Source organism: Phyllobates terribilis, unplaced genomic scaffold, assembly GCF_046119375.1.
Source record: "Phyllobates terribilis strain yellow unplaced genomic scaffold, ASM4611937v1 Scaffold_9__5_contigs__length_417890890, whole genome shotgun sequence".
NCBI classification, from domain to species: domain Eukaryota; kingdom Metazoa; phylum Chordata; class Amphibia; order Anura; family Dendrobatidae; genus Phyllobates; species Phyllobates terribilis.
The window spans coordinates 33,722,589-33,737,288 of record NW_027362769.1 but is presented as its reverse complement, the minus strand read 5'-3'; the positions used below and the strand labels follow the sequence as shown (position 1 = coordinate 33,737,288).

The window sequence follows — 14,700 nt, the reverse complement described above, 5'->3', positions numbered from 1 at the left end:
GGATAAACTTATCCTCAGAAGCAGAGGTGACTCTTGGTCTTCCTTTCCTGGGGCGGTCCTCATGTGAGCCAGTTTCTTTGTAGCGCTTGATGGTTTTTGTAACTGCACTTGGGGACACTTTCAAACTTTTCCCAATTTTTCGGACTGACTGACCTTAATTTCTTAAAGTAATGATGGCCACTCGTTTTTCTTTACTTAGCTGCTTTTTTCTTGCCATAATACAAATTCTAACAGTCTATTCAGTAGGACTATCAGCTGTGTATCCATCAGACTTCTGCACAACACAACTGATGGTCCCAACCCCATTTATAAGGCAAGAAATTCCACTTATTACCCTGACTACCTCTTGGAGCTCATCAAGAGAATGCCAAGTGTGCAAAGCAGTCATCAAAGCAAAAGGTGGCTACTTTGAAGAACCAAGAATATAAGACATATTTTCAATTGTTTCACACTTTTTTGTTAAGTATATATTTCCACATGTGTTAATTCATAGTTTCGATGCCTTCAGTGTGAATGTACAATTTTCATAGTCATGAAAATACAGAAAAATCTTTAAATGAGAAGGTGTGTCCAAACTTTTGGTCTGTACTGTATATCAGCAATATTTTAGCCCCGGATAATCCTTTTCATGTACTGTATATATATCCAACTGTATAGGTGTCCTGTTGAATATTTTTCTTGCATTATGGTATAATATATAAAATGGTAAAATTCTTTTAATGCTATGTTCACACCACGCTGTTGTGTGATCGGTATATGTGCACCCCTGGACCTGACAGATGCAGAAGTTATGTAGCGATCTAATGTAAGCAGAATAAATAATGTCATTTGGGGCAGCACATTTCTAATTGCCTCAGAACAACTGTTTTATCACCACATGGGGGCAGTATTGCATTTTATCATTTCTATTCCTGGAAACAGATGTGAAGTCTCAGTCCTCCGAGTTGATGACCATCTCTAATTTTTCTTATAGTACAAGAAACAACGCTCCTCTTACATTCATACCAGCAACTTTGCGAAATCCGTGGTAAACGTTGTTGATTCTGTGAGTATGTGACATATTTATTACTGTTTTTGTAAAGAGCAGGTATTCAATATTTGTGAACATCATTGAACAATTTATTTTTTTTTGCTGTGTTTTAAGGAAATGTTTGACGCATGGATTCACGGTGTACATATGTACATATTTGCCATGTATATAAGTAAAGACACCCCAATATTAAAGGGGTAATGCCATCTTGCACATTTAAGTTATATCCACAGAATATAAGTGTATGTGGGTACCACCAGTATGACCCACATCTATATAAAGAACAGTAGTATAGTTTTTCAATTAGCCCCATGTAGCAATAATGGCCCCCATCCTGTAATAATGTATCAAATCCAGTAATAATGACTAGTGTTGAGCGATACCTTCCGATATCAGGAAATATCGTATCGGATTGGATCGGGCCGATACCCAAAAAGTATCGGATATCGCCGATTCCGATACCGGAAACCAATGCAAGTCAATGGGACACAAATATCGGAATGAAAATAAACCCTTTCTTTCCTTGTAGGTTAATTCTACATGAAGTAAAACAACTAAGAATAATGTAGAATGACATGAAAAGCCGGCAATTCATCAGCGGCATTCACCGGTACCCGACAATTTACAACAGAAAGAATAGAGCTTCACACATAGATTAGATAGATAGAAACATGTCAGTCACATATATATGAAGTACAGTGACAGTGTTGCTTACTGTACTTGTCATTTAGTGTAAAGGATTTATTAAAAAAAATATTAGTGTTTTCGTGCACCGTCTCTTTAAAAAAGCCGGCCGGCAATTCAGCATCTGTACCCGACAATTTATAACAGAAAGATAGAGCATCACACATAGATTAGATAGATAGAAACATGTCAGTCACATATATATGAAGTACAGTGACAGTGTTGCTTACAGAACTTGTCATTTAGTGTAAAGGATTTATTTAAAAAAATAATAGTGTTTTCATGCACCGTCTCTTTAAGAAAGCCGGCCGGCAATTCAGCATCTGTACCCGACAATTTAGAATAGAAGGAATAGAGAATCACACATAGATTAGATAGATAGAAACATGTCAGTCACATATATATGAAGTACAGTGACAGTGTTGATTACTGTACTTGTCATTTAGTGTTAAAATAAAGGATTTATTTAAAAAAAAATTGGCGTGGGGTTCCCCTTAATTTTAGGCTCTAGCGGAGGTTAAGCAGACAGCTGGGGCAAATGTTTGAAGCCTGGGAAGGGGGTAATACCCACGGAGCTTCCCAGGCTACTAATATCAGCCCCAGCTGAATACCTAGCCTTTACTAGCTATTAAAATGGGGGACCCCCCCAAAAAAATGACGTGGGGTCCCCCCTAATTTAATAGCTAGCACAGGCTAGGCAGACAGCTGGGGGCTGATATTAATAGCCCAGGAAGGGTGCCATGAATATTGGCCCCCTCCCAGGCTAGAAACACCAGCCGTCAGCCGCCCCAGAAATGGCGCATCCATAGGATGCGCCAATTCTGGCACTTAGCCTCGCTCTTCCACGCTGCCCTGGTGCGGTGGCAGGGGGTAATAGGGTTGGGGTTGATGTCAGCTTATAATGCCAGCTGACATCAAGCCCAGGTTAGTAATGGAGAGGCGTCTATAAGACACCCCCATTACTAACCCCATAGTCAAAGTTAAAAGAAAACACAAACACCCAGAGTAAAGTCCTTTAATTGAAATAAAGACACAATTCTTTATTGTTCTAAATTAAACCATACTTACCATCACGCCCATTCCAGCTGAAGCCAACGATCTCCTGCAATAAAAGAAAAATAATAAAGCAACCTCATCCTTACCTTTCGATGGTTCCCAGGACAGCTCCAGCTCTGCTACATCGAGATGACAGGCTGGACCGCAGCAGAAAGCTGCCATCCAGCCTGTCATCCCGCAGACACTGAGAAGCGCAGGCATGCTTGCGCTCCTCAGTGTCTCTCTGTGACGTCATCCAGATGAGCCGAGTTCATGTCCAATGAACTCAGCTCACCTCATGCACGTCACTGACAGTGTGGGAAAATTCTCCTGCACTCAGCGCTTCAGCGTGAGAATTCTCCCACGCTGTCAGTGACATACATGAGGTGAGGTCATGTCCAATGAACTCAGCTCACCTCATGCACGTCACTGACAGCGTGGGAAAATTCTCACGCTGAAGTGCTGAGTGCAGGAGAATTTTCCCACGCTGTCAGTGACGTACATGAAGTGAGCGGAGTTCATTGGACATGACCTCGGCTCATCTGGATGCCGTCACAGCCAGACACTGAGGAGTGGAAGTATGCCTGCGCTTCTCAGTGTCTGCGGGATGACAGGATGGATGGCAGCGTTCTGCTGCGGTCCAGCCTGTCATCTCGATGTAGCAGAGCTGAAGCTGTCGTGGGAGCCATGGAAAGGTAAGGATGAGGTTGGTTTATTATTTTACTTTTATTGCAGGAGATCGTTGGCTTCAGCTGGAATGGGCGTGGTGGTAAGTATGGTTTAATTTAGAACAATAAAGAATTGTGTGTTTATTTCAATTAAAGGACTTTTTTCTGGGTGTTGTGTTTTTTTAAATACTTTACTAGAAATTCATGGTGGTCATGTCTAATATTGGCGTGACCCCATGAATTTTGGGCTTAGGGCCAGCTGATAATGCCAAGCTGGCCTTAACCCCTTTATTACCCAGTGAGCCACCGCACCAGGGCCCTGGATGAGTTGGGTACAGCGCCAGAAGATGGCGCTTCTATGAACGCGCCATTTTCTGGGGCGGCTGCGGACTGCAATTTGCAGCGGGGGTGGCCCAGAAAGCTTGGGTCTCCCTGCGCTGCGGATTCCAGCCCCCAGCTGCCTAGTTGTATCTGGCTGGGCACAAAAATAGGGCGAAGCCCCACGCATTTTTTTTTTAAATTATTTCATGAAATTCATGGAATAATTAAGAAAAAAAGGGCTTCCCTATATTGTTGTGTCCAACCAGGTACAAATAGGCAGCTGGTGGTTGGGGGCAGCCCATTCCTGCCTGCTGTACCTGGCTGGACACAAATATAGTGCGAAGCCCCACGTCAATTTTTTTTTAATTATTTCATGAAATAATTTTTTTAAAAAAGGGCTTCCCTATATTGTTGTGTCCGGCCAGGTACAAATAGGCAGCTGGTGGTTGGGGGCAGCCTGTTCCTGCCTGCTGTACCTGGCTGGACACAAATATAGGGCGAAGCCCCACGTCAATTTTTTTTAAAATAAGTCCTTTATTTTAACACTAAATGACATTTGAGGAGTTAATAAAGATGCAGTCCCTAAATTATTATTTATTTTTTAATTAATTTTTCCCAAAACTTTTGACGTGGGCTTCGCCATATTTTTGTATGCCAGCCAGGTACAGCATCCAGCTTCTATGAACGCGCCATTTTCCGGGGTGGCTGCGCACTGCAATTTTCAGCGGGGGGAGGGGGGGGGGCAGAAAGCTTGGGCCTCCCTGCGCTGCAGATTCCATCCCCCAGCTGCCTAGTTGTACCTGGCTGGACACAAAAATAGGGAGAAGCTTCACGTATTTTTTTTTTTTAATTATTTCATGAAATTCATGAAATAATTAAGAAAAAAAGGGCTTCCCTATATTGTTGTGTCCAACCAGGTACAAATAGGCAGCTGGTGGTTGGGGGCAGCCCGTTCCTGCCTGCTGTACCTGGCTGGACACAAATATAGTGCGAAGCCCCACGTCAATTTTTTTTAAATCATTTCAGGAAATTCATGAAATAATTTAAAAAAATTGATGTGGGGCTTCGCCCTATATTTGTGTCCAGTCAGGTACAGCAGGCAGGAACGGGCTGCCCCCAACCACCAGCAGCCTATTTGTACCTAGCCGGACACAACAATATAGGGAAGCCCTTTTTTTCTGAATTATTCCATGAATTTCATGAATTTAAAAAAAAAAAAACGTGGAGCTTCGCCCTATTTTTGTGTCCAGCCAGGTACAACTAGGCAGCTGGGGGCTGGAATCTGCAGCGCAGGGAGGCCCAAGCTTTCTGGGCCCCACCCGCTGCAAATTGCAGTCCGCAGCCGCCCCGGAAAATGGCGCGTTCATAGAAGCGCCATCTTCTGGCGCTGTACCCAACTCATCCAGGGCCCTGATGCGGTGGCTCACTGGGTAATAAAGGGGTTAAGGCCAGCTTGGCATTATCAGCTGGCCCTAAGCCCGAAATTCATGGGGTCACGCCAATATTAGACATGACCACCATGAATTTCTAGTAAAGTATTTAAAAAAAACACAAACACCCAGAAAAAAGTCCTTTAATTGAAATAAACACACAATTCTTTATTGTTCTAAATTAAACCATACTTACCATCACGCCCATTCCAGCTGAAGCCAACGATCTCCTGCAATAAAAGAAAAATAATAAAGCAACCTCATCCTTACCTTTCCATGGCTCCCACGACGGCTCCAGCTCTGCTACATCGAGATGACAGGCTGGACCGCAGCAGAACGCTGCCATCCAGCCTGTCATCCCGCAGACACTGAGAAGCGCAGGCATACTTCCACTCCTCAGTGTCTGGCTGTGACGGCATCCAGATGAGCCGACAATGAACTCGGCTCACCTCATGTACGTCACTGACAGCGTGGGAGAATTCTCCTGCACTCAGCGCTTCAGCGTGAGAATTTTCCCACGCTGTCAGTGACGTGCATGAGGTGAGGTCATGTCCCATGAACTCGGCGCACCTCATGCACGTCACTGACAGCGTGGGAGAATTCTCACGCTGAAGCGCTGAGTGCAGGAGAATTTTCCCACGCTGTCAGTGACGTGCATGAGGTGAGCTGAGTTCATTGGACATGACCTCGGCTCATCTGGATGACGTCACAGAAAGACACTGAGGAGCGCAAGCATGCCTGCGCTTCTCAGTGTCCGCGGGATGACAGGCTGGATGGCAGCGTTCTGCTGCGGTCCAGCCTGTCATCTCGATGTAGCAGAGCTGGAGCCGTCGTGGGAGCCATGGAAAGGTAAGGATGAGGTTGCTTTATTATTTTTCTTTTATTGCAGGAGATCGTTGGCTTCAGCTGGAATGGGCGTGATGGTAAGTATGGTTTAATTTAGAACAATAAAGAATTGTGTGTTTATTTCAATTAAAGGACTTTTTTCTGGGTGTTTGTGTTTTTTTTAAATACTTTACTAGAAATTCATGGTGGTCATGTCTAATATTGGCGTGACCCCATGAATTTCGGGCTTAGGGCCAGCTGATAATGCCAAGCTGGCCTTAACCCCTTTATTACCCAGTGAGCCACCGCATCAGGGCCCTGGATGAGTTGGGTACAGCGCCAGAAGATGGCGCTTCTATGAACGCGCCATTTTCCGGGGCGGCTGCGGACTGCAATTTGCAGCGGGTGGGGCCCAGAAAGCTTGGGCCTCCCTGCGCTGCAGATTCCAGCCCCCAGCTGCCTAGTTGTACCTGGCTGGACACAAAAATAGGGCGAAGCTCCACGTTTTTTTTTTTTTAAATTCATGAAATTCATGGAATAATTCAGAAAAAAAGGGCTTCCCTATATTGTTGTGTCCGGCTAGGTACAAATAGGCTGCTGGTGGTTGGGGGCAGCCCGTTCCTGCCTGCTGTACCTGGCTGGACACAATTATAGGGCGAAGCCCCACATAATTTTTTTTTAATTATTTCATGAATTTCCTGAAATAATTAAAAAAAAATTGACGTGGGGCTTCACACTATATTTGTGTCCAGCCAGGTACAGCAGGCAGGAACGGGCTGCCCCCAACCACCAGCTGCCTATTTGTACCTAGCCGGACACAACAATATAGGGAAGCCCTTTTTTCTTAATTATTCCATGAATTTCATGAAATAATTAAAAAAAAAAAAAACGTGGAGCTTCTCCCTATTTTTGTGTCCAGCCAGGTACAACTAGGCAGCTGGGGGATGGAATCTGCAGCGCAGGGAGGCCCAAGCTTTTTGCCCTCCCCCCCCCCGCTGAAAATTGCAGTCCGCGGCCGCCCCGGAAAATGGCGCGTTCATAGAAGCTGGATGCTGTACCTGGCTGGCATACAAAAATATGGCGAAGCCCACGTCAAAAGTTTTGGGAAAAATTTATTAAAAAATAAATAATAATTTAGGGACTGCATCTTTATTAAGTCCTCAAATGTCATTTAGTGTTAAAATAAAGGATTTATTTAAAAAAAAAATGGCGTGGGATCCCCCATAATTTTAGTCTCTAGCGGAGGTTAAGCAGACGGCTGGGGCAGATGTTTGAAGCCTGGGAAGGGGGTAAAACCCACGGAGCTTCCCAGGCTACTAATATCAGCCCCCAGCTGAATACCTAGCCTTTACTAGCTATTAAAATGGGGGACCCCCCAAAAAAAAATGACGTGGGGTCCCCTCTATTTTAATAGCTAGCAAAGGCTAGGCAGACAGCTGGGGGCTGATATTAATAGCTCAGGAAGGGTGCCATGAATATTGGCCCCCTCCCAGGCTAGAAACACCAGCCGTCAGCCGCCCCAGAAATGGCGCATCCATAGGATGCGCCAATTCTGGCACTTAGCCTCGCTCTTCCACGCTGCCCTGGTGCGGTGGCAGGGGGTAATAGTGGTGGGGTTCATGTCAGCGCCAACTGCCATGAAGCCCAGGTTAGTAATGATGGCCGTCTATATGACACCCCCATTACTAACCTACAAAGTGTTAAAAAGAAAAAACACACTACACCCAGAAAAAAATAATTTATTTGAAATAAAACACCATTTTATTTAATTCTTAGTTTACTAAAAAAAAAATAGTTACCTGTCCACGTTCCTGCGCTGATCTCCCATGCACAGCTGTCACATCTGGAGATGGTGACAGCTGTGCATGGCTGCTGTAAGCTCACGCTGCCGGGAACACGTCCGCTCCCGGCAGCGGGAGCCACTGACTGAGGTCACCGGAGTGCATTCAGGCAGCGCAGCTCCGGAGACCTCCTTTACGGCAGTGCTGTACCGTGGGAATTTCTCACGATACAGCAGTGCCGTAAAGGAGCTAACCGGAGCAGCGCTGCCTGAACTCCGGTGAACCCTTACGGCCCCGTCATTCTAGCGGCGGCAGCGGTTCAGAGCGGTCACATTCTATGTGGCTGCTCTGAACTGGAGATCTTCGTGGGACACTCGTGGACTACTACGGAGGGGTAAGGATAAGGTTGTGGTTTATTATTTTATATTTTATTACAGGAGATCGATGGCTTCGGGGAATTAGGTGTCTTGGTGAGTATAGGTGTAGTTTTTTATTTTTTACTTTATTTTAGGTGGCGATCGGCGGGGACAGGTAATGTATGAACTAATTTCTTTTAGGTAACCACTGGCCACCAATGACATGTATTTAACATTTATTGGGGACACAGTAGGGCAATTTAAATAGCAGGATCAGGCTGATGGGAACTACTGCTCCCATCGAGCTGATCCTGCTGGCAGGAGTGGACGGGGGACAGACATAGGCCGATGGGAGTAGTAGTGTCACATCGGCCTATGTCTGCCCGCACACACACCCGCACACACACACCCCGCACACACACCCGCACACACACCCCGCACACACTAATCATGACGGGTCCGGGAGGTGAGGCTGACCTGTGCGGCCGTGGGAAAGTTGATGTGAGTTCATGCAGTCAAGCATGAACTCACATGAACCCTCTGAGGGCACCGCGGCTACTTCAAATGAACAGCTGATCGGCATCACCTGATACCTCAGCTGTTCATTTGAAATAACCGGTGGGAAAGCGCAGCACAGAACGGGAAAGCCGGCGGTGAAGTCTTTTCACTGCCGGCTTCCCCGCCCGGGTCCTTCGCTCCTTGGTGCTGCGCTCCCCGCCCGGTCCTAATTTACGATCGGGATGGGAGGTGGCGAGGGGAGCGGAGGATCGGGGTGGGAGGCTGCGGGGAAGCAGTATGGGGCTGCGTGATTGTTTAAAAGCCGGCGGCTTTTTACCGCGCGCCGGCTTTTAAACAATCAGGAGAATTCTCCCACGCTGGGATGGCATTCTGATGACAAGCTGGATCGCAGCTGAGCGCTGCCATCCAGCTTGTCATCCTTCAGAGACACTGCAGAGCGCAGGCATTATGGGAACTTCCGATTCCGGTATTCGATATTATAAAAGTATCGGAATTAAGTATCGGAATTCCGATACAGTGAATATCGGCCGATACCCGATATTTCAGTATCGGAATGCTCAACACTAATAATGACCCCTGTACTATAATGATTAAGAACTTATAGTTCGAAACGCGTATGCTTCGGGTCATTGTCCATTTGGAAGACCCATTTCCGCCCAAGCTTTAACTTCCTGGCTGATGTCTTGAGATGTTGCTTCAGTATTGCCACATAATCTTCTTTTCTCATGATGCCATCTATTTTGTGAAGTTCACCAGTCCCTCCTGCAGGAAAACAACCCCACAACATGATGCTGCCACCCCCGTGTTTCACCGTCGAGATGGTGTTCTTAGGCTTCCAAGCTTCTCCTTTTTTCCTCCAAACGTAACGTTGGTCATTATGCCCAAAAAGTTCAATTTTAGTTTCATCAGACCATAGGACATATCTCCAAAAATTAAGGTCTTTGTTCTTGTGTGCATTTGCAAACATTAATCTGGCTTTTTATGTTTCTTTTGGAGTAATGGCTTCTTCCTGGCAAGGTGGCCTTTCTGCCCATGTTGATACAGTACTCGTTTCACTGTGGATATTGACACAATCTTACTAGCTTCCGCCATCATCTTCACAAGGTCTTTTGCTTTTGTCCTTGGGTTGATATGCACATGTCGGACCAAAGCACGTTCATCTCTGGGACACAGAACCCGTCTACTTTCTGAGCGGTATGATGTCTGGACATTCCCATCTTGTTTTTACTTGAGTTTAATTGTTTGTACAGATGAACGAGGCACCTTCAGGTATCTTGAAATTGTACCCAAAGATGAGCCAGACTTGTGCAAGTCCACAATTCTCTTCCTGATATCTTGGCTGGTTTAAGCAGAACACAACAGTGATTTTATCACAATGCCAGCAAACAGCTCAGTAAGGGACACATCGCTGAAATCAGGGTCTCTGCCACTACATTATACTACTCTCAGATGGAGTGGCAAAAATCCTGCTGACAGATTCCCTTTAAACAAAAAGCTAAGTAAACCCTTTGCTTTTTGTCCTGGTATTGTCCTGTTTAATAGACAATTATAAAAGCCTACTGAAAGGTATAGCTGCCAGTCTCTGATATCAACAGGAAGAAATTATTTTTCCAAATTTCTGTTAAAAATATATTTAGGTATGTAATGTAGAATGTTTGCTTTTATATAACAGCGAGTATTAAATCCCCCCCATGCCACCTCAATGAGCTTTCTGTAGGGATGTGCAAATACATTAAAGTGGAATTGAATTCTACTCGAATTTTCCAAAAATCCGCACTCTCTATAATACAGGTTTTTTTTAATTAGATTCTGTGCAGATTCAGCAAAATGGCAGCCGATGTCCATTATACTCACCTCACCGCTCACTTCTTCAGCAACTGCTTTACTCACTGCTACCCCTCCTGTCTTCACCACATCTTCTGATTCCCCGCCACTCGCATTTAAAGCTTTGGTCCTCTTTTACTTTCAGATGTCATGGCACCTGGGAGGCTTCTATGTAGGCGCACACAAAGGCCATGGCACTCGTTGTGTCATCATGGCGTCGTTGACCTCCTGCAACCTGCACAGAACCTTCCTGCTTGCCATAAAGTGATGGGAGGGATCAGAAGATGCACCTCTGGGTGTTGGTGAGTAGTGGAGAGGCTGGAGAGGTGAGCGATAAGACGAGTATGTTGAGCTATTTTTTCCACATATTACGTTTATTATGCTATAGCGTCTGGAGGGCACCAAAACATAATAAAGGACAGATAACAACTGACAGGCCAAGGCAATATGCCCCCTCATAGCCCCCTACATGCAATATGAGTCCACACAGTGCCACCTACATACAGTATGAGCCCTCACATAACTCTCTAGATACAGTATGAGCCTGCACATAGTTCCCTAGATACAGTATGAGCCCGCACATATCTCCCTAGATACAGTATAAGTCCGTGCATAGCTCCCTAGATATAGTTTGAGCCTCGGCATAGCTCCCTAGATACAGTATGAGCCTGTACATATCTCCCTAGATACAGTATGAGCCCACACATAGCTCCCTAGATACAGTATGAGCCCCGTCATAACTGTCTATATACAGTATGAACCCACACATAGCTCCCTAGATGCAGTATGAGCATGCAGATGACTCCCTAGATACAGGATGAGCCCAAACATAGCTGCCTATATACAATATGAGCCCTTACATAGCTCCCTAGATACAGTATGAACCTGCACATAGCTCCCTAGATACAATATGAGCCCGCACATAGTCTCCTATATACAATATGAGCTAGCACATAGCCTCATATATACAATATGAGCCCACACATAGCTCCCTAGATACAGTATAGGCGCCCACATAGCTCCCTAGATACAGTATAAGCCCTCACATAGCTCCCTAGATACAGTATGAGCCCCCACATAGGTCCCTAGATACAGTATGAGCCCGTACATAGCTCCCTAGATACAGTATGAGCCCCCACATAGCTCCCTAGATACAGTATGAGCCCGTACATAGCTCCCTAGATACAGTATGAGCCCGCACATAGCTCCCTAGATACAGTATGAGCCTTGGCATAGCTGCCTATATACAATATGGGCCCGCACATCGCTCCCTAGATACAGTATGAGCCCGCACATCGCCTCCTATATGCAATATGAGCCCGCACATAGCTCCCTAGATACAGTATGAGCCCGCAGATAGCCTCCCATATACAGTATGAACCTGCACATGAGCTCCGTTCTCTGATCGACTGTTAGTTTCACAGCCAGCTCAGAGCACGGTCGAATCCCATTCTGGGGGTGGCAAAATGCAGCTGCCTGGGAGACACCTCAGACCACCGCATCAGGTGGCCCAAAGGCACCCCCCAACAGCTGTACCCAGGTCACATGCCCCCCCCTGCTTCCCTATGTACTGCCCTGTACAGTCTATATGAGAATACATGATTGGTATATGATATACTGTGGTACAGACATCAGATGTTATATACTATACACATTGTTATATAACATCCGAGGTCTCTTGCAGGATGAAGCAGCTGCTGACGCTCTGTGTGATATCACTTCTGGAGACGTAGCACACAATGTGCAGTGCAGGGAGCAAGTCTGCCTCCTTGTGATGTGACCGGGCCGGCGTCTAACTGCATATAGGTACACTGCGGTCCGGGTCGCCCGGCGGCCCTGAACAGCTGCTTGGGACTGGCCCAAGGGGGCCCATGCTGTTCCCTTGCCTAACTCGCCGGCATATGTGTGCCTCTGCTGGCAGCACACAAAACATTATAATGAGGGCAATCTGGCCTTAGGCGGTAGCCCAGATTGCCCTCATTATAATCCTCCTATGACTATTTTGCTCAGTTTTTGGAGAGGAAACTGAGCAGAAATTCTCAGGTTTTTGAGGAGTTTTGAGCTTTTGAGGAGGATTTGGAGTGTTTCTGCTCAGTTTCTCAGTTGCTCCAAAAATTCCTGAAAAAACTCTGTGTAAACATACCCTAAAGATGCTAAAATCAAATGTATCTATGTCATTGTTTCTAAAGGCCTCAGAGAGCTTTGGATCCAAGCAGAATGATAGTATACATTTCATGATAAAATCACAAACCTGCTGTGCATTAATCCTGAGCACCACTTTTACACCAATATGACTGAGCACTGTACGTGTGAGATTACTAATCAACCCTATTTTTCCCAGAGCAATCGCCAGGATTAATGAAATCCAGTCCAACAACTGCAAGGGCATTAAATTACATAGACAATTCACTGCATTATAATGAAAATAATTGAGACAAGAAATTAAGTGAAGATTTATAAAAATGAACTATAATCTATTTCTATAATGGGGTTGTCTGGGATTTTTACATTCATGGGCTATCCTTAGGATAGGTCATCATTATCTGATGGTGGTCTGTGACACCCCTATTAGAATCAGTAGGGGTGCAAAACCAGCCACAGCCACTATACAGCTGAGGCATCTGTGCTGTGCAGCTCTGCAGCTGAGCACTCGTCACTGCCGGCATTGGGAACAGCCGATAGGCTGTCGCATCCCCTCTGATCAGACATTGATGACCTATCCTAAGAATAGGCCATCAATATAAAGTCCCAGATGACCCCTTTAAAAAGTTCTTACACAAAAAGTTTATTATTAAATAGAAGTCACAAATGTTAAAAAGCATATATTTATTATGTCTCCTTATAAGGGGTTATTACATCTCTTTTGATTTTAGGTGTCTCGGACAAATAGCTAATTTTTCTGCAGGAAATTTATATTACCTAGATGTCTTCTATTAATGGAAGCATTTCCTAACCGATACTAAGCATCTACCTCCCGCCTACCTCTACATAATCAACTGTATAGTAAATAAGAGGGTATATTGTGGATTTTCACATTTACAGCATGCCTATTATGTGAATTTGCCAGGATTTCACACTTTTTGTACTATAAAATTCATAGCAATATCACATTACCACATTTGCCACCCGTCACCCACTATAAGTAAAAAATACAGTTCTTCTTTTCAGTACAAAATGTGTAGATGTTAATGTAAACACTTTTATTTCATGTATGCGTTTCACTATATTTTACATACCGGTATTTATTTCCAGTCTGAGTAGCACTTTGTTCATTTGATGCAAAAAAACTTGGAATTTTATTTCGTGCTCCAGAGACAAAGAAATAGCTGTGCATTATTTCGGACTTGGGAATAATAATACAGGAGTTTCTGACAAACTTTCACTAACCTTGCACAATATATGTACATCAAGTTTTTCCTTGTTTTATATTGCCTGAAAATTACCCTGTTCTCTTGGTTCCTATAAATTGCTGAGGAAGAGAAGAATGCTTACAGGGGTTTTCCAGTGAAGATACGTTATCACCTATCCACAAGATAGGTGTTAACTAGTGATGAGCGAACGTGCTCGCCACTGCTCGGTACTCGCCCGAGTATCACAGTGCTCGACAAGCTCGGCGCTCAGCAAGTATTTTCGGGTTGCGCGGGCGGGAACTCGGGTCCCCTCCCTGCATGTTTGGCGCTCTTTAGAGAGCCAATGAACATGCAGGGATTGCTTGCCATGCACTGTAATGCCGTAGCTATGTTGGTTGTGGGCATTACAGTGATTGATTGTCTGCACAGCGTCATCAGGTCTATATAAGACCTGGCGCCGTTATGCTCGTCACAGTCTACCCCGGAAACAGGCAGAGTAGGGAGAGGTGCTGCTGAGTCAGGGAGAGATTTGCTTGTTTCGAGATAGATATATGTTGTGAAATACCTATACTATAAATCCATCTGAACTAACAGTCCTTCTGAGGACTAATCCAGCTGCATATAATCAGTGGTGATAGCAGGAGTTAGACAGGCAGGCAGGGTATGTGGCAGACTGCAGTGCATATAGTGCAAGAGGGTCCATAGCACGTTCCTGCTGCTGCTGTTTTTACAGATATTTGTAGACATAGCCCCATATATCAGGGACCAGGGCCAATTTTTATTTATCTTAATCCTGGTTATTTGCTTAAAAAGCAATCCAGAGTACACCATTTTTCTGCTCCATTTGCTTGTTGGCACTGCAGAATACAGCCGGATC

At 45.0% G+C, this 14,700-nt stretch overlaps 1 protein-coding gene across 6 annotated transcripts in view; it reads left to right on the top strand.

Moving 5' to 3' along the window:
• ADAM23 (ADAM metallopeptidase domain 23) overlaps positions 1-14,700 on the top strand; it is a 302,022-nt gene that overhangs the window by 180,353 nt on the left and 106,969 nt on the right. For all 6 annotated transcript variants that reach the window (XM_073646384.1, XM_073646380.1, XM_073646379.1 and 3 more), the window contains exon 10: positions 974-1,045. In XM_073646384.1, coding sequence (XP_073502485.1) covers positions 974-1,045 — 72 coding nt within the window. The remainder of the gene's footprint in view (positions 1-973; positions 1,046-14,700) is intronic.